This window comes from Carcharhinus amblyrhynchos, chromosome 20 (genome assembly GCF_965287045.1).
Source record: "Carcharhinus amblyrhynchos chromosome 20, sCarAmb.v2.hapA, whole genome shotgun sequence".
NCBI classification, from domain to species: Eukaryota; Metazoa; Chordata; class Chondrichthyes; order Carcharhiniformes; family Carcharhinidae; genus Carcharhinus; species Carcharhinus amblyrhynchos.
The window spans coordinates 50655255-50676149 of record NC_137343.1 but is presented as its reverse complement, the minus strand read 5'-3'; the positions used below and the strand labels follow the sequence as shown (position 1 = coordinate 50676149).

The 20895-nt window shown below is 44.2% G+C and overlaps 1 protein-coding gene across 4 annotated transcripts in view; it reads left to right on the top strand.

Annotated features, from left to right (window-relative positions):
* med15 (mediator complex subunit 15) overlaps positions 1-20895 on the top strand; it is a 117170-nt gene that overhangs the window by 86718 nt on the left and 9557 nt on the right. For all 4 annotated transcript variants that reach the window (XM_080208597.1, XM_080208598.1, XM_080208594.1 and 1 more), the window contains 4 exons: positions 2004-2131; positions 7837-7971; positions 19116-19179; positions 20183-20249. In XM_080208597.1, the coding sequence (XP_080064723.1) occupies positions 2004-2131; positions 7837-7971; positions 19116-19179; positions 20183-20249 (394 nt within the window). The remainder of the gene's footprint in view (positions 1-2003; positions 2132-7836; positions 7972-19115; positions 19180-20182; positions 20250-20895) is intronic.

Below are 20895 nucleotides of genomic sequence, written 5' to 3'. Positions count from 1 at the left end.
TTAGTTTTTCATATAAATATCAGCTGTAATTGGATCAGCTGTCATGTGTTAGTGTTTTTTTTGGGTTTAGCCTGCCTCCAGAGCTGATGCACTGCATTGCTGCTTTGAGCATGAGGTAAAGTCAAGTTCTGAATAGAACTCTTACCTAGGAAGTGCACTGTGGCTCTCAAATCCAAACTTCTCTCACCTCCTATACTATGTCCCAGACACACACACACACACACACACACACACACACACACACACACACACACACACACAGCAGCACTGAAAGGCGAAGAACAAATGTTCTATTTCTCCAGGCTTTTAAAAACCTAATCATGAGAATCTCTCTCAAAATGATTGATTTATTTTTCATTCGTGCTCGGCATGTCGATGACATTGATTTCAGAATTGATGGACCATCCTTGGTTGTCTTAGGGGCATAGTGTGAAGCTGGAATCATTCTGGGGCTGACATAGAGCAAGCTCCCTTTCCTGAAGAGCATGATTACAGACTGTGTGGTTTGACAGCAATTGGACAGCTTTTATGGCTTTCATTCTCTGATGTTCATTGAAAAACACTACTCTATCCTCTTCTGATGGTTGCAGACACTCAGGAACAGAAAGGGTCAGTGTTTAAAAGCGGAAGCTCACTGATGTGAGGTCCAATGTGGTGATTTGTTATTGAGCAATTGGTGATGAATTGAGACTCTCTCACTGAGGTCACACTGATGAATCCCTCACCATTCTAACTGTTTAGACACCCCTGAGGCCTTAGATTGAAGATAACCTCTTTATAGGTGCTACCAGGTAAAGGTTAGGCCCTATTCAAATAGAGACTGACAGGTGTTTGCCACTGTTCCTCCTTTCTTGCAATTTTTTGGCAGTTGAGATGTTCAGATTTGGTCCTATGTAATATGGTAATTGTAAAGATCTGTGGATCAATCCTTCTCTTTATGAACACAACACCAGAGTTTATACGGGTTTTGTGTTCTGGCAGCTTAAGCCTTAGTCTCATAAGGCTGTCCTCTGGAATCAGCTTCCTCCTATATGAAAAGAGGTTCTTAACACTGTATTCCATTATCCCATTAGGATTTTTCTTGTGAGGAAGCCTGGGGCCTTGTAGCCAGAATGTGTCTGATATTTCATGAGAGCAGGTGTAATTCACTCATTAACATGGAAATACACGTAACTGAAAGGGAGATTGTCCTGATTCCACCCTGCTTAGCATAATTCACTCCTTGGCATGTGAAAAGTGCCAAAATCAGAAAGGGATTATGACACAGAAGACCATTCAGTCCATTGAGTGTCTCCTACCATATTTTCCGAGGTAGGACAGGAGTTGCTGTCAAGCACACAATAGGGCAAGAGGACACAGGTTTAGGGTGTTGGGGAGTAAGTACAGGGGAGATGTCAGGGTAAGTTTTTCACTCAGAGGTGCGTGGAATCGGCTGCCGGCAGTGATGGTGGAGGCGGATTCGATAGGATCTTTTAAGAGACTTTTGGATAAGTACATGGAACTTAGAGGGTTACAGGTAAGCCTAGTAGGTAGGGACATGTTTGGCTCAACTTGTGGGCCGAAGGTCCTCTTTTGTGCTGCAGTTTTTCTATGTTTCTAACTTGGTCTGTTATTATTTGTAATTATTCCGTGTTCACCATGTCAGGCAGGCTGAGAGTACCTATTACTGGACAGCTTTATATAGTGGGTTTAGAATCAGACTGCCTCAATCCACCTCTTTAAACTCTCTTGCTTGACTGCTCCTCACCCACTGTGAGGGATTATCCTGAATGCAGCAGCAGGTGGTCCAGCTCATTTTAACTACTTGTCAGAAAGTTTAAGATGTATAATGCTGCAGAGACGGTTGTTGTGTTGGTTCATTGTTACGAAACACAGATTGACCATTCTTACTTATTTCCCTTGAAATTCTTCACCAAGTATAAGATCTGCCGACGGGTGAGATAGTCTAGGGTGCATCCACTGACTATCAAAAACCAAATCACAATCTGATTGATCTATTACAGTTCTGGTCCAGCTCCATCGCCAAGTGCCTTCCTGCCAAGTCCATCAGCACAGACAACACAGAGCCCGGCTGCAGCACGGACACCCCAGAATTTCAGCGTCCCTTCTCCAGGCCCCCTCAACACTCCAGGTATGGTGTTTGCATGTCTCCAGTCAAGTGGTGAAGAGATAAGTAATAGTACTCGGTAATGTTCTAACTGTCTTGAGCCCTCTACCCGTTAACAATGGGAAGATTGATACCTCTTGGACTGGGTTTGATGTTGAATGACAGGGCTCAGGTGTTGGCGACACACACCTCCAAACTTTGCCTTCTGTTGTATTTTTCCCACTGCTTTGAAACAGTGGAGATAATGGGCATCAACCATGTGTCACTTCTAATGCTTTTGTGCCACTGAAACATTGAGTAGCGAAGGTCGACACAGCCCACCATCGGCTGTGTTGATGCCAGGCCACTCTGAACGGGTGGCCCTGCTCTTTCCTCAGCAGTCAGCATCGCATCAGAACAGGCCAACATGTATTTTATGTCACAGCAGCAAGACAACGACTGGGGATTCCTCTCCTTCCCTTGTCAGTCCAAGGGTGCTGTTCCCAGTTCACTAATGTCCAGACTGACATCAACCAACTTAGCACCCAGGATCAGTCCTGACTCTTTATGTATGTTGTATGCTGTAAGAAGTCTCACAACACCAGGTTAAAGTCCATGTTGTGTGCTGCACAGAGTGATGTATTTATCCATAGGGGTCACTGACGGAGCCTATTGGCCTGATGCTGAACTTCCGAAGGTTATCAGGAGCTGTGACCACTACATCCCCTCCCCTCCCCACCTCTTTCCACCTCTTTCCACCTCTTTCCACCTCTTTCCACCTCTCCCGACCTCTTTCCACCTCTCCCGACCTCTTTCCACCTCTCCCGACCTCTTTCCACCTCTCCCGACCTCTTTCCACCTCTCCCGACCTCTTTCCACCTCTCCCGACCTCTTTCCACCTCTCCCGACCTCTTTCCACCTCTCCCGACCTCTTTCCACCTCTCCCGACCTCTTTCCACCTCTCCCGACCTCTTTCCACCTCTCCCGACCTCTTTCCACCTCTCCCGACCTCTTTCCACCTCTCCCCACCTCTTTCCACCTCTCCCCACCTCTTTCCACCTCTCCCCACCTCTTTCCACCTCTCCCCACCTCTTTCCACCTCTCCCCACCTCTTTCCACCTCTCCCCACCTCTTTCCACCTCTCCCCACCTCTTTCCACCTCTCCCCACCTCTTTCCACCTCTCCCCACCTCTTTCCACCTCTCCCCACCTCTTTCCACCTCTCCCCACCTCTTTCCACCTCTCCCCACCTCTTTCCACCTCTCCCCACCTCTTTCCACCTCTCCCCACCTCTCCCCACCTCTTTCCACCTCTCCCCACCTCTTTCCACCTCTCCCCACCTCTTTCCACCTCTCCCCACCTCTTTCCACCTCTCCCCACCTCTTTCCACCTCTCCCCACCTCTTTCCACCTCTCCCCCAGCCCCCCTTCCAGCCACACCCCTCCCTCCAGCTTCCCCAAACCCCTTCCCTTATGAGTTTCTTTGGGATATTTCCACAAGCTGGTGTGACTCATTCAATTGAAAATTTCACTGCTGAGATTGATGGCTATTTATTGGGTGAGGAAGAGAAGAGACATACAACCAAGGCAGAAGTAAATAAAACAAAACTGGAAATACTGAGCCAGCCTGGCACTGTCTGTATGGAGTGAAACATAGCTACGGTTTCAGATCTGTGAACTTTTATCAGAAAAAATGAAAGCTGCCAGAGATGAGACAGAGATCAAGCATGACCTAATTGAAACAGGGTGATGGGCTAAATAGCCTCTCTGTTCCAATGTTCCAAAAACAGGGAAGGATGAAACAAAAGGATGTGCATTTGAATGACCATGGGGAGTCCTGAAGTGTTTCACAGCTAGCCAATGACCCTTTGGTAGAGCATTGCAGGGAAACGCAGAAGCTAGTTGATACACAGCAAGCTCCGTTAAACAGCTGGTCTGTTTCTTACTGTGTTTATGAATGGCAGAATGTTGGCCTGGATGTAGAAGCCGTTCTGAAAGTGTTGTGAAATTAAATCTTGCTTAGCCACCTACCTGTTCTCCTCAGGATATGGTTTTGTCTTGGGGCTGCAATGGCTGGATCTTTATCTTGTTTCTACTCTTGCTGCCTCATGTGGACCCTTTTGTAAATTGTTGTATTAAATTTACCCTAAGTGACAACTAGCAATGTGCTCTATGTACTCAGTGAGAATTATCAACCCTGATATGACTCTCACTGATGTATCCACAATCATTATCTAGTGAAGCCAATAGATTGTGTTTCCTGATTAGACAGGCATTAGCAGAGAGCTCTGTGATATAAAAATGTCAATATCTAGCAGAGGCTTGTGAAGTTATTTTATTCACAGCTGCATTGCACACTAATATTGTGCAACATTGATTAAGCCCCAAATTCTGCTTATTCCGCTGTGTCCCCTTGGATCCAGTTTTAAAACCTTGAATGTAGAGTTCACTTTCAGAGTTGTATTAATGACGGAATTAACTAATATGGGTTAGCCTTGTGAACTGTAAAGGAATCTCCACAGGCTGAGAACTAATCACTGCAAAGCTGTTGCAGCTTGACTGCTGTCAAGCTGAGAGAATCTAACCCAGGAACTTGATGCACTGCAGCATCACCACAGCCCTGAGCACTCACCAACAAGCCCTCTGAGTCATGAATGGTGATCATTATCTGGATAAGCTAGTACAAACATTAATTTGAGGTACATCGATTTGGCTGTGAAATGAACCTCATTAAAAAGCTAGGTATTGGCTACAGCACTTTTCCTCAGATCAGGAGGGTGAAAGGGAAAATAGAGCTGAATTACATATAGGGCTATTATTATTTGTGTAGCTGAGGTTCAACACATCCTTGACACAAGTAATGTGTGTGTCCATGACCTGTTCCCCAGTGAGAGTCAGCACCTTCAGGAACTGTCCTCCAGTGAGAGTCAGCACCTTCAGGAACTGTCCTTCAGTGAGAGTCAGCACCTTCAGGAACTGTCCTTCAGTGAGAGTCAGCACCTTCAGGAACTGTCCTCCAGTGAGAGTCAGCACCTTCAGGAACTGTATTGCAGTGAGAGTCAGCACCTTCAGGAACTGTATCCTAGTGAGAGTCAGCACCTTCAGGAACTGTCCTTCAGTGAGAGTCAGCACCTTCAGGAACTGTATCCTAGTAAGAGTCAGCACCTTCAGGAACTGTATCCCAGTGAGAGTCAGCACCTTCAGGAACTGTATCCCAGTGAGAGTCAGCACCTTCCTCTGGAACTGTATCTCAGTGAGAGACAGCACCTTCAGGAACTGGATCCCAGTGAGAGTCAGCACCTTCAGGAACAGTGTCCCAGTGAGAGTCAGCACCTTCAGGAACTGTATCCCAGTGAGAGTCAGCACCTTCAGGAACTGTTCCCCAGTGAGAGTCAGCACCTTCAGGAACTGTATCCTAGTGAGAGTCAGCACCTTCAGGAACTGTATCCCAGTGAGAGTCAGCACCTTCAGGAACTGTATCCCAGTGAGAGTCAGCACCTTCCTCTGGAACTGTATCTCAGTGAGAGACAGCACCTTCAGGAACTGGATCCCAGTGAGAGTCAGCACCTTCAGGAACAGTGTCCCAGTGAGAGTCAGCACCTTCAGGAACTGTATCCCAGTGAGAGTCAGCACCTTCAGGAACTGTATCCCAGTGAGAGTCAGCACCTTCAGGAACTGTATCCCAGTGAGAGTCAGCACCTTCAGGAACTGTATCCCAGTGAGAGACAGCACCTTCAGGAACTGTATTCCAGTGAGAGTCAGCACCTTCAGGAACTGTATCCCAGTGAGAGTCAGCGCCTTCAGGAACTGTATCCCAGTGAGAGTCAGCACCTTCAGGAACTGTATCCCAGTGAGAGTCAGCACCTTCAGGAACTGTATCCTAGTGAGAGTCAGCACCTTCAGGAACTGTATCCCAGTGAGAGTCAGCACCTTCAGGAACTGTATTGCAGTGAGAGTCAGCACCTTCAGGAACTGTATCCCAGTGAGAGTCAGCACCTTCAGGAACTGTATTGCAGTGAGAGTCAGCACCTTCAGGAACTGTATCCCAGTGAGAGTCAGCACCTTCAGGAACTGTATCCCAGTGAGAGTCAGCACCTTCAGGAACTGTATCCCAGTGAGAGACAGCACCTTCAGGAACTGTATTCCAGTGAGAGTCAGCACCTTCAGGAACTGTATCCCAGTGAGAGTCAGCACCTTCAGGAACTGTATCCCAGTGAGAGTCAGCACCTTCAGGAACTGTGTCCCAGTGAGAGTCAGCACCTTCAGGAACTGTATCCCAGTGAGAGTCAGCACCTTCAGGAACTGTATCCCAGTGAGAGTCAGCACCTTCAGGAACTGTATCCCAGTGAGAGTCAGCACCTTCAGGAACTGTATCCCAGCGAGAGTCAGCACCTTCAGGAACTGTATCCCAGTGAGAGTCAGCACCTTCAGGAACTGTATCCCAGCGAGAGTCAGCACCTTCAGGAACTGTATCCCAGTGAGAGTCAGCACCTTCAGGAACTGTATCCCAGTGTGAATTCACTTGCCTGTCAATAAATATTTATTGTGGTGTAGTCAGTGCTGGAAAGTATGGAAGCATAACAGTTAATTTGTGCACAGGTATGTCCAACAAAGCCCAAAGGAACAAATAGCCAGATAATCATTTTTGGTTGGAGAAAACAGCTGTCTAATACAGGGAGAGGTTCTCTGAAATGGCACTGCAGATTTTTTTTATCCATCTTAAAAAGCAAGTAGGGCTTTAGTTGATTGGCTTATTCAGTCCATAGTGGTATCCTCGTATGGCATTGAGAATACGTATTCCAGTCCTGAACTGGGACTTGCACCCTTTGATACAGGTGAGGCTTTTATGAGCTGAACTGAGGCTGACGTTAAATATGACTTTTACTTTGGTGAACTGACCTTACCGGTTTCAACTCGTTTGATACCAGCCTCTGCTTCATGTAATGTTGCTGATCATCTTAGGTTTCCAGAATGCTAAAAGTTTACCCTTTTCAGATTAAAAGAATTCCTTTCTCAGTATATTTGCTGAAAAGAACAGTACAAATATGGGAGAAATTATAATGCAGCATAGCTTGTTGGGAATAAGGATAGGCTCTCAGGCAGATGGTATTCTTACTTGTTGGAGTATGTGTTCCAGTTTCATTTTCTGTAAAACTGTTGTAGCTGCCACCAGTGCACACTGAGTCTGTACCAGAGCCGGCGTCAGTGCACGCTGTCTCTGTGCCGGAGCCGGCGTCAGTGCGCGCTGTCTCTGTGCCAGAGCCGGCGTCAGTGCGCGTTGTCTCTGTGCCAGAGCCGGCGTCAGTGCGCGCTGTCTCTGTGCCAGAGCCGGTGTCAGTGCGCGCTGTCTCTGTGCCAGAGCTGGCGTCAGTGCGCGCTGTCTCTGTGCCAGAGCCGGCGTCAGTGCGCGTTGTCTCTGTGCCAGAGCCGGTGTCAGTGCACGCTGTCTCTGTGCCAGAGCTGGCGTCAGTGCGCGCTGTCTCTGTGCCAGAGCTGGCGTCAGTGCGCGCTGTCTCTGTGCCAGAGCCGGCGTCAGTGCGCGTTGTCTCTGTGCCAGAGCCGGTGTCAGTGCACGCTGTCTCTGTGCCAGAGCCGGTGTCAGTGCACGCTGTCTCTGTGCCGGAGCCGGCGCCGTCTCTGTGCCGGAGCCGGCACCTGTGATGCTGTGACTGGGGATAAATGTTGTTGTGGCTTCCTATACTGATTCATAAAGGCCTAATCATAAATTGATTATCTTTCTTTGGTGTTGCAGTGAACCCAGGCTCCGTCCCAAGCCCAGCTGGTCGGACGCAAACTGAGGAACAGCAATACCTAGACAAACTGAAGCAGCTGTCAAAGTACATCGACCCTTTGAGGCGGATGATCAACAAAATAGACAAAAATGAAGGTGAGTTCTAATACCTGAAAGTGGACCTCATGTTTTTTTTTGTGTATTGCACAGAAAGAAGACTCATGTGGACTCTTCCCTGCGGAGATGGCAATGTGACAAAATATTCAGTGATTACAATACACTGCACTCACTCCCCATTTTAAAAAAACAGTACATACATTAAAATTTAAAATGCACATAATTTCCCAGAATACATGACTAAACCTTCCATAAATCAACAATACCTAACAGGTCAGGATAGGTGATGGTGCAGTGGTATCGTTAATCATCCAGAGATCCAAGGTAAATGCTGGGGACCTGGGTTCAAATCCACCTCAGCAGATGCTGACATCTGAATTGAATAAAAATCTGGAATTAAATCTCTAATGATGACCATGAAATCATTGTTGATTGTCATAAAAACTCATCAGGTTCACTAATTTCCTTTAAGGAAGGAAATCGGTCATCCTTACCTGGCCTGGCCTACAAGTGACTACAGCAATATGATTGACTCTTAAATGTCCCCAGTTCAAGGGTAATTAGGGACAGCCGAACCAGCGACCCCCACATCCCATAAACAGATTAATTAAAGGATTGGGTGGTATTTTGTTTTTATTTTAATTGCAACTAAAAGATATATTTGACCAAAATTCCCAGAGTAATTTATATGGAAATGTTTTCCGAATGCCAATACGTACGTACTGGCATTCAGGAAACTTTTTTTAAAGTATCATTTGATTAGAAGTATGCCTGAAAAAAGAGATATTTTGTTGAAGCATTTTGTCATATACTCATCAGGACAATTGCAAGAACACAGTGCAAGGGAAAACAAATTTATTCTGTATGAGAAGAGAGTGCTGATTGGCTAGCAAATGGACTCTGATTGGTGGAAGTGGTGTCTTGGAGAATGCACCAGTTGATGGTGATTGACCGTTAACTGTTTAGCCTTGTTTGAAATTTAAATCAGACAGCTTGACTCTGATTTTGATTTGACTTGATTTATTATTGTCATGTGTTAGTGTACGGTGAAAAGTATTTTTGCACACTATACAGACAAAGCACACATAGAGAAGGAAAGGAGATGGTGCAGAATGTAGTGTTACAGTCATAGCTAGGGTGTAGAGAAAGATCAACTTAATGCGAGGTAGGTCCATTCAAAAGTCTGATGGCAGCAGGGAAGAAATTGTTCTTGAGTCAGTACGTGTCCTCAGACTTTTGTATCTTTTTCCCGACGGAAGAAGTTGGAAGAGGGTATGTCTGGGGTGTGGGAGGTCCTTAATTATCCTGGCTGATTTTCCGAGGTAGCAGGAAGTGTAGATAGAGTTATTGGATGGGAGGCTGCTTTGCGTGATGTATTGGGCTACGTTCACGATCTTCTGTAGTTTCTAGGGCCGAGCAGGTGCCATACCAAGCTGTTATACCTTGCCTGTTGTGAACAACAGAAGGGACATGATAGGATATGATCCACTGGTCTCTGAAACTTCTACATATCTAGCATCACTGATGCTGAAATTCATATACTACATTACTCATTTCTTTAATAGGCATAAGTCTTTTTAGCTTGATGGTAGAACCCTGTTAGTGGTGTTAATGCATGGAAGCTGTGTGAAATAGGTAGCTTTGTCTGTTTCTAAAATGTCTGAGATACTTTACACCTCTAAGGTAATCTGAGGTAGACTTGGCACTTTTCAGGGCCAAAGGTGGCAGCTTTAGGCCCCTTCATGTGTTGCACAATATACCGCATAAAACATGTATACACATTGCGCCTGTTTCAACTAAACAAAATAAATGACAGAATTCACTGGTCAATTCCTCAGGGCAATGCCTTGACCAATATATATTTAATTAGATTAATTAATCAGTATTGCTGAAAAAAGAGACATTTTGTTGAAGGGTTTTGTCATGTACTCATCAGGATAATTGCAAGGATACAAGGGAAAACAAATTCATTCTGCACAAGAGAGTGCTGATTGGTTGGCAATCAGAGTCTGATTTTGATTTCAATTTCAAACAGTGTTTAGCAGTTAACTGTTAGTCATCAACTAGTGCATTTTCCGTGGTAAGATCTCCACCAATCAGAGTCCATTTGCCAACCAATCTGCATTCTCTTTTCATACAGAATAAAATTGTTGTTTCCCTGACATTGATGTCCTTCTGATTGTCTTGAATGCAAGATGAAAATGTCTCTTTTTTTAGCAATGCTAAAATTCCTCACTACCAACAAAGGATAATTTGACAAGAAGGAATGAAAAGAATTTCCTCCTTGAGTATTTCTGAAAAAAAGAGACATCCTATCAAAGCATTTCATCTTGAACTCATCAGGATAGCTCACAATAATTTTCCACCCTTAAGGGGGAACAACAGTTTATGCTGCGTGAGTAGAATGCACTGATTGGCAAGTGGACTCCGATGTTGAGGGTGTTATCACGGGGAATGCAGCATGGAACAGTTTTGTTCAAATTCAAATCGGGCAGATTGACTCTGGCTAAGGCATTGCTCTGGGGAATGAACCAGGAAATGATTATCCCTAAGCTTACCTAGCTTACCTTTAGGGAAAGGTGCCATCTGTGGAAATATTCCTTGTGTCTGCTTCCAGCATGCGCCACACTGCCAGCCAGACTAACAATCTTAAATTGATTTTCAGTGTAATTCTTAGCACTTAATATCCTTAACTTCCTCCTCCATCCTTCCTGCACACTTCAGATTAACCTATCTGGCTTCTTTCTCTTCCTGTCTGGGTATCTTCTTCCATTTCCATTAGCTTGACTCTTTATGACTTCCACTTTGCTTTCTGACTTCCGCTTCAGACTGTAGGAGAAAGTTGAACTAAAGGAGGTTTATCATACTGAAAGCAAATTACTGCGGATGCTGGAATCTGAAATAGAAAATGCTGGGAAATCCCAGCAGGACTGATAGCATCTGTGGAGAGGGAATAGTGCTGACGTTTCATGTCTGGATGACCTTCATCAGAGCTGGTTTAGTCTTTCAAACAAATGGCCCACTCGAGTTTTTCTCCAGTCTTCGCTAAATATTTGAATGTACCTAACCTTTTTACAAGAATTCCAATCACATACTTCTCCTTATCACCTTGGTGGTCTTCTGACCATATTGAATTCTTTTAGTTTCATGCCTAGTGAACTATCATAACTAATCTTGCCAAGCTTTTCTCTGACTTTTCTATGGTGATCAGGTTTAATAAGCTCAACTTTGTCATAGGAACACGTTTAAACATTAAAGTTGTACAGTGAGCAACCTATTGTAGAGTGTGAGCTGATTCTGTAAGAGAACAGAACATTCACTAGCCTGTGAAGAGGGGAAACATGAAAATTACTGCCTAGGAAATACGTCTGCAAAGACCTCTTTGCAATCTTTTCACTGCACCATTCGATGCTGGGTGATATATTGATATTAAACTCTGATTCCATTCTTAATGAAAAATATTACAAACTATTCTGATGTAAACTGTGAACCCTGACACCAACCTCTCTGGCACCCCATAAATTACAAACCAACTTCTCAAACTTTCAATAGTTTTGGCACATGTGGTTTTGATCATAGACTCAGCATTTATCTACTTGCTGTAGGTATCGAACTAAAACAGAGTACTGTATCCCTTCGACTTCTAAGGAATCAGTATGTACTTGTTCCCATGGTTTCTTGTGTTTATGCATGGAATGAAAAGAACATTGTTTCTCATTCTGAGACACAAATTTCACCAACACTTCAATATCTCAGAAATAGCTTCTTGCTATTCCTTTCATACAGACTCTCTCTAATCTTGGGCAGAATAATGGCTCTTAAACCCTAAATGAGAAAGCCCTGATTGACACTCAATTAAAATCCTCAATTTCTCATCATCACACTCTTTAGGCCAACCATTCATGACACGATTGAGCTCTTTACTAAGCACTACATCTTTGTGAGTTTCTTTATTAATTCTGGCAGACATTGGGCATGTCATCTATGTATATAAAGTAATTAACAGGCAACTCAGTGGCTAAAAGTGAATCAGTATTTATGGGAAATCTTGAAAGTTGACAGCATTTGCATTATCTGCTGACATACAATATTTAACATCATACTGATGGCTAATTTCATCATTTGGTGCTCCTTATTCAAAGACCATTTTGTACACTCTTAAGTCTTCCTGCCAATTCAGGAAAAGAACGCCCTTGCATGCTACTATAGTTTTCTGCCATTTCCATGGCCCTGGCTTCATCACAGGTCTCCTTCCATGGCAGCTTTTAAAAGCAGAGTCAGAATTTTATTGTTCTTTCAGCCTCCTACGAAAGTGTCTCTAAATTTGAGCTCTGAGTTAGTGCCGTGACCACAGTAGTGAGAGAGTTTAATTCGAGAATGTAATCTCCTATAGCCTCATGTGGAACCTCCGTTTCCTTTGACAGAATGTAGCTCTCAGTGTAATCTCATTCCTAGTCGTGCCATAATAGGAGTCAGAATCTCATTCATTTCAGCATATTCCATGGTATGGAATATGATCCACTACAGTGTGCCTATTGCTGCAACGGGTCCACAGCAGACACCATTTCCCTGGCCCTGCACTCAACACCTAGATAACAAGGACACCTATGTCAGACTCCTACTTATTGACTACAGCTCAGCCTTTAACGCTATTATTCCCACGAAACTCATCTCCAAACTCCATGGCTTGGGCTCTGGCACCTCCCTCCGTGAATGGATCCTGAACTTCCTAACTCACGGACCACAATCAGTAAAGACAAGGAGCAACACCACCTCCACGACCATCTAGGATACTGCTGTCAAACACACCTATATTTTAATTCATGTAAGGGATGTGGGCACTGCTGGCTGGACCAGCACTTGTTGTCCCTCCCTAACTGCCCACATTTCAAAGGGCATTTGAGAGTCAATCACATTGCTGTGGATTTGGAGTCACATGTAGGCCAGGTCAGACAAGGATGGCAGATTTCCTTCCTGAAAGGACATTAATGAACCTGATAGGTTTTTATTACAATCAACAATGGTCCCCTTCTAGATTTTTTATTTAATTCAAACTTCACCATCTGATTGTGGTGGGATTTGAACCCAGATCTTATCCTGGGTCTCTGAATTACTAGTCCAGTCACTGCCTCCTCTTGTGGAGCCCATGTTTAGAGGAGATTGGGCAGTTTATTTAAAATTTATTTTCTAGTTATGAGCATCAGTGGCAGAGCCAGAACTTACTGCCTATACTTAGTTGCCTGAAGAGGGCTGCTTTCTTGACCTGCTGGTAACTATTATTAAATTGCTTGCTAGGCAACTTCTGAGAGCAGTTCACAGTTTATGGGTGGCACAGTGGTTAGCACTGCTGCTTCCCAGCTCCAGGGACCTGGGTTCGATTCCTGGCTCGGTTACTGTCTGTGTGGAGTTTGCACATTCTCCTCGTGTCTGCGTGGGTTTCCTCCCACAGTCCAAAGATGTGCGGGTTAGGTTGATTGGCCATGCTAAAATTGCCCCTTGGTGTCCTGAGATGCGTAGGTTAGAGGGATTAGCGGGTAAATGTGTAGGGGTAGGGCCTGGGTAGGATTGTGGTCGGTCCAGACTTGATGGGCCGAAGGGCCTCTTTCTGCACTGTAGGGTTTCTATGTTCTAACCACATTGGTGTAGGGCTGGAGTCATTCCCATGCCCTCACCTCAAACAGGGAGCCATCTTCAATATTTCCATTCCCTTATACAAGAGGAGAGGTTAAGGGGAGGCGATGGCCAAGTGGTATTATCACTAGGTTATTAATCCACAAACTCAGCTAATGTTCTTGGGACCCAGGTTCAAATCCCACTATGGCAGAGGGCGGAATTTGAATTCAGTAAAAAAGAATCTGAATTAAGAATCTACTGATGACCATGAAACCATTGTCGATTGTTGGAAGAACCCATCTGGTTCACTAATACTCAAACAACAAAAAAAATTACAGCACAGCCAGAGGCCTTTCAGCCCTCCAAGCCTGCACTAACCATACTATCTGACTGAACTAAAACCACCTACCCTCTCGGAGACCATATCCCTCCATTCCCATCCTATTCATGTTTTTGTCAAGACGCTCTTCCACTACTTCCCCCAGCACTGAGTTCCAAGCACCCACCACCCTCTGTACAAAAAAACTTGCCTCATGTATCTCCTTTAAACTTGCCCCTCACACTTTAAACCTATCTCCTCTAGTAATTGACTCTTCCACCCTGGGAAAAAGGTTCTGACTATCCACTCTGTCATGCCCCTCATAATCTTGTAGACTTCTGTCAAGTTCCCCGCAACCTCCATTGTTCCAGTGAGAACAAACCAAGTTTTTCCAACCTCTCGTTACAACTAATGCCCTCCATACCAGTCAACATCCTGGTAAATATTTTCTGTACCCTCTCCAAAGCCTTCACATCCTCCTGGTAGTGTGGAAATCAGAATTGAACACTATATTCCAAGTGCAGCCTAATTAAGGTTCTGTAAAGCTGGAACATGACTTGCCAATTTGTAAACTCACTGTCACAGCTGAAGAAAGTAAGCATGCCGTATACCTTCTTGACTACCTTCTCCACCTGCATTGCCAGTTTCAGTGATCTTTGTACCTGTACACCCAGATCCCTCTGCCTATCAAAAGTCTTATTGTATATTTCTTATCTGTATTAGACCTTCCAAAATGCATTATCTCACATTTGTCCAGATTAAACTTATCTGCCATCTCTCTGCCCAAGTCTCCAACAGATCTATACCTTGCTGTATCCTCTGATGGTCCTATTGCAATCCACAAATCCACAAACCTTTGTGTGTCCGCAAATCTACTAATCAAACCAGTTACATTTTCCTCCAAATCATTTCTATATATTACAAACAGCAGTGGTCCCAGCACTGATCCCTGAGGAACACCACTTGTCACAGCCCTCCATTCAGAAACACACCCTTCCACTGCTACCCTCTGTCTTCTATGATCGAGCCAGTTCTGTATGCACCTTGGCAGCTCACCTCTAATCCCATGCAACTTCACCTTCTACACCAGTCTACCAGGAGGGACCTTGTCAAAGGGTTACTGAAGTCCATGTAGACAACATCCACTGCTCTACCCTCATTCATCATCTTCATCTCTTCCTTGAAAAACTTAATCAAGTTAGTGAAACACTGCTCCCCTTCACAAAACCATGTTGTCTCTCATTAATACGTCCACTTATTTCCAACTGGGAGTAAATCCTGTCTCGAAGAATCCTCTCCAATAATTTCCCTACCACTGATGTAAGCTCACTGGCCTGTAATTACCTGGATTACTCTTGCTCTTAAACCAAGGAATGACACTGGCTATTCTCCAATCCTTTGGGATCTCCCCTGTGGCCAGTGAGGATACAAAGATTTCTCTCAAGGACCCAGCAATTTCCCCTCTTTCTTTTCTCAGTATTCTGGGCTATATCCCATCAGGTCCTGGGGACTTGTCTACCTTAATGTTTCTCAAGAACTCCACTACTACCACCTTTTTGATCTCAACATTTCTCAAACTACCTACAGACCCTTTCCCAGATTCATCATCCACCAAATCCTTCTCTTTGGTGAATTAAATACTGACACAAAGTACTCATTTAATACCTTGCCCATTTCCTCTGGCTCCACGCATAGATTTCCTCCCCTGTCCTTGAGTGGGCCCAACCTCGCTACCCTCTTGCTCTTTATATATGTATAAAAGGCCTTGGGATTTTCTTTAATCCTGCTGGCCAGTGACTTTTCATGATTCCCTTTTACCCCTCCTTACTCCTTGCTTAAATTTCTTTCTACTTTCCTTGTATTCCACACTTGCTTCGTGTGTTCCCAGCCTCCTAGCCTTGACAAATGCTTCCTTTTTCTCTTTGACTAGGTTCACAATACCTCTCGTTATCCAAGGTTCCCAAAACTTGCCATACTTATCTTTCATCCTTACAGGAATGTGCTGGTCCTGAATCCCTATCGACCTAAAAGCCTCCCACATGCCAGATATTGATTTGCCCTCAAACATCTGTCCCCAATCTACATTGTTCAGTTCTTGCCTAATATTTAATTAGCCTTCTCCCAATTTAGCACCTTCACTTGAGAACTACACTTATCTTTATCCATCAGTACCTTAAAGCTTACAGAATAGTGGTCACTGTTCCCGAACTTGCTCCCCTACTGAAACATCGACCACCTGGCCAGGCTCATTCCCCAATACCAGGTCCAGTATGGCCCCTTTCCTAGTTGGACTATCTACATATTGTTTCAAGAAGCCCTCCTGGATACTCCTTACAAACATTGCCCCATCCACACCCCTAGCACTATGTGAGTCCCAGTCAATATAGGGACAGTTAAAATCTCCCACCACAACAACCCTGTTACTTTTACACCTTGCCAAAATCTGCCTACATATCTGTTCCTCCACCTCCCACTGGCTGTTGGGCGGCCTATAATAAACTCCCAATATTGTGACTACACCCTTCCTGTTCCTGAGCTCTACCCATATTGCCTCTCTGTATGAACCCTCCGAGATGTCCTTTCGCAGTACAGCTGTGATATTTTCCTTAACCCCACTGACTGATATTTCTAGCACCAGTTAAATTATTCAAGAAAATTTATAAAAATCTTACCTTCACTTTTACCTTTCTTTGTTTTTGTTTGGCCTTTTTTTTGGTTAGAGGAGCAGGGAGGGAGGGAAATACTGATGTAGTATTTTGGGCTTACCACTCCTTGACACCAGATCTTTCACTTCCCACTTCTTGGTAAATATTGCAACTCCTCCACCCCGTTCACATTCCCTCTGTCCCACTTGAAACATCTGTATCCTGGAACATTAAGCTGTCAATCCTGGCCTTCCCTTAATCAAGTCTCTGTAATAGTAACAACACCATAGTTCCAAATAATAATCCAAGCTTGCTTAAGTTCATCTGCCTTACCTGTTACATTTCACGCATTGAAACAGATACACTTCAGTCCACCAGAGTCTCTTTGATTAGCAATCACACTCCGCCTCTCGTTCTGAGTCTTACTAGCCCTACTCTCTGGTTCCCCTTCAGTTAATTCACCTTTGCTTTGGTTCCCACTCTCTGCCAAACTAGTTTAAATCTTCCCATGTGACACTAGCAAACCTCCTGGCCAGAATATTTATGCCCTCCCAATTTAGATGCAACCTGTCCTCCTTGTACAAGTCCCACCTGCACCGGAAGAGATCGCAATGGTCCAGATATCTGAAACCCTCCCTCCTGATCCAGCTGTTTAGCCATGTGTTGAACTGCATTATCTTTCTATTTCTAGCTTCACAAGGCAGAGGGAATAATCCTGAGATTACAACCCTAGAGGTCCTGCTTTATAACTTTCTATCTAACTCATAAACTGTTATTGCAGCATCTCATCACTCTTCCTACCTATGTCATTAGTACCAATATGTACTATGACCTCTGGCTGCTCACTCTCTCCCTAAAGAGTGCTTTCTGCCTGATCAGAGACATCCTGGATCCTGGCACCGGGGAGACAACATACCATCCTGGAGTCTCTTTCATGTCCACAGAAACACCCATCTGCACCCCTAACTATAGAGTCACCTATAACTATTGATCTGGTGCTTTAGATTCCTCTCCACTTAACAACAGAGCCAGCCTGTGGTGCCACTGCTCTGGCTGCTGTTATCCCCTGATAGGCCCCCAACAGTGTCCAAAACGGTATACTTGTTAGAGAGAGGGACGACCACAAAGGATTCCTGCACTAACTACCTGCCCCTTCTATCAGTCACCTATTTATCTGCCTGCACCTTGGGTTTGACCACGTCTCTAAAGCTCCTGTCTATGACGCTTTCTGCCACCTTCATGGTCCTAAGTGCATCCAACTGCTGCTCCAACCTATCCATGCATTCTGTAGGGAGCTGCAATTGGGTGCACTTCCTGCAGATGTAGTTGTCCGGAGACGCTGGAGGCATCACAGTTCTCCCACATCTCACAAGTGCAGCACTTTACCCCACTGACTGATATTTCTAGCACCAGTTAAATTATTTAAGAAAATTTATAAAAATCTTACCTTCACTTTTACCTTTCTTTGTTTTTGTTTGGCCTTTTTTTGGTTAGAGGAGCAGGGAGGGAGGGAAATACTGATGTAGTATTTTGGGCTTACCACTCCTTGATACCAGATCTTCCACTTCCCACTTCTTGGTAAATATTGCTGAGCTGACTTCTCCCAGAATGCACCAGTGAAGTTCCTCAGCTACTTCTACCAGATGCTCTAACTCCTGTTTATCTCTGGAGGTGTTCTTTCACTTCCCACTTCTTGGTAGATGTTACTGGGCTGACTTCTCCCAGAACACACCAGGTTCTTTAGGGAAGGAAATCTGTAGTCCTTACCCGGTCTGGCCTACATGTGACTCCAGATCCACAGTAATGTGGTTGGCTCCCAACTGGCCTTGGCCAACTAAGGATAGGCAATAAATGCTGGCCAGTCAGCAACACCCAAATCTCATTTGAAAAAAACCGAAACAGCTGCACTGAGGCTGACTCTGGTTCATCCTGTGCACAAGTGGATTGTCGTCTTCCTGCAAGTTGACAGCAGAGTGTCACTGTCCATTCCCTTCTCCACTTTGCTGTCAGTGCAGTACCTCAAGCAAGGCATACCTGAACTACTCTGAGGATTGGGAGAGATGCCTGTCTGCTGCCTCCTTCGAGTTTTTCCTGTCACTCTGCTCACTCAATGTCACAGAGTAACAATAATTATTTACAATCACAAAGTGCCTTTTTAACATAGAATAAGCCCTGTGTGTTTCACAGGGGAGTGTGGATAGTGAGTGGCAGTAAAGACCAACAAACAAGGAAGTTTAGTGGTTTTTTTACCGTGAGAAGGGAATAGCAAAGCTACAGACTAGGTTGCTGACATGGAGGAGTGGTGGTGGGATTAAGAACCTATTTGTACTCAGCTACTACCCTGGCTGAGAGTATCTGACTTGCTTTGACTTGGTAATGGAACGTGGAGCTTACCAAGTCTGTAAGACAACTGGTCTTGGGAAGAATTGTCACTGACCCATCACTGCATTACTGCAAGCAAGTCTGTTCAGTCTCGCAATGTATTCAACGATTGAATTAAGCTTCTAACTTCATGTTACACAGTTGCCATTTGTGTAAATGCTTGTGCCATTGCAATATGATTATGGAGTAAAATGATCTTACAGACTAACTACTCTCTATTACAGACAGAAAGAAAGATCTAAGTAAGATGAAGAGTCTCCTAGACATCCTCACTGATCCAAATAAGCGGTATGACATGTATTCTACTGATATACAAAGATTATGTTTTATAATGGGACTGCCTCCAATATCTCTCTGTTCCTTGGGTCATGGTAGCTAATTACAGGCAAGGCTACAATCTTATCAATTTAAAAAGACATGAGCAGGCGCATCCCGTCCTTCCAGCCTGTTCCTATCTTTCAGTTAGATCAGTGTTGTCCAATATGATTTCAATGCTTGCTGAACTTCTAGCGATCAGTCATCATATTCGCCACGTGATCTCTGCAAGGTGAATAAAACAAATGTACAATCTTTTGAAAATAGGTTGAAATTTTAATCCATCAGCAATCAAGATCGATAAACTCTTTGCCAGAGCCAGGTGAACAGCTTCAGAACAATCTTGCAATTGAACTGTTGTATACACTCTGAGTGCTGGCAATCTGTTCACTGAAAAATTCTGTCCCTGACAGTGTGCTTCAGTTTATTAAAATAAATTCTTCAAGATTGGATATGCGGTGAGTGACTAATGTATTCGACAACACTGCACTGGACAGGATACAGAGGAGATTTAGAAGCATTGTGCTTGGAATAGAGAATTTTAGCTAATGGACAGGCTAGAGATGTTACCTTTGGAACAGAGAATGCTGAGGTGTATAAAATTGAGAGGCATGGATAGAGTGAATAGGAAGGCCCTATTAACAGAGAGGTCAATAACTAGGGATATATTATTTAGTGGAAGGATTAGATGGGAGTTGAGGACTAAATCTTTTACCTAGTTAGTAGGATTTGCAAGTCAGTGCCTGGAAGGGTGATAGAAACAGAAGTCCTCATCTCATTTAAAAATACTTGGACGTGATCTTGAGATGTTGTAACCTGCAGGGCTCCAGAGCAATTGCTGAAAGGTGGCATTCAACTGGATAATTTCTTTGAAGCCGAACATGAATGTAGTGCACTGAATTTTTTTTGTTTCTATATTAAAGAATTGATTCTTCTCTTGCTGATGTTAAAGGACTCGTGTGGTTTATTTTAACAGATGTTCTTTGGCAACTCTCCAAAAATGTGAAATAGCTTTGGAAAAGCTGAAAAATGACATGGCTGTGGTGAGTTATTCGATGTAGGAATCAGAGAGCTTCAGTACATTTTTTTGAACCAGTCTTCTCCCCTTCTGCAGACTCTATGATTTAAATGGAGTGCAGATTTCATGCTCTTGAAATGGAAGAGCATTCCAAGGCAGATGCTCTTGTACCTTGTCAAGTACCTTTTTATTATGTGTTGATCTAGTCACTGGGACCTGGTAACCCTGACTGTGGTGGATGTCCCTGCCTGATTATTATGTTCTACCTTCACAGGAAGAGGTCATTCAGCCCCTCGAGCCTGTTCCACCGTTCGTAGATTCTACCAGCAATCATTGGACAGCAATTAGGAGAGAAATGTAGTTAGAGTATTTAACTCCTTTTTCCTAACCACTCTTGAAGGTTGAAAGGTTGAAACACTTTTCCTGTTCCAGCTCGCCCAGCAGAGACCAGGAGTTGAGTCTTTATGGTTCAGTGCTGCATCACCTGATTGGGTGAATGGAGGTGAAGTTTGAATTAAGAGGATTGTTGGTATTGGTCAGGTATAAATACAGCACTGGAGACATCCTCTCACTTTGTCCTACTCTAACCCCTCCAAAGTTTTAACTAGCTAAATATTGTCACAATTTACTGAATTATCAATAGACATTAACGGTTGCACAGAAATCAAATC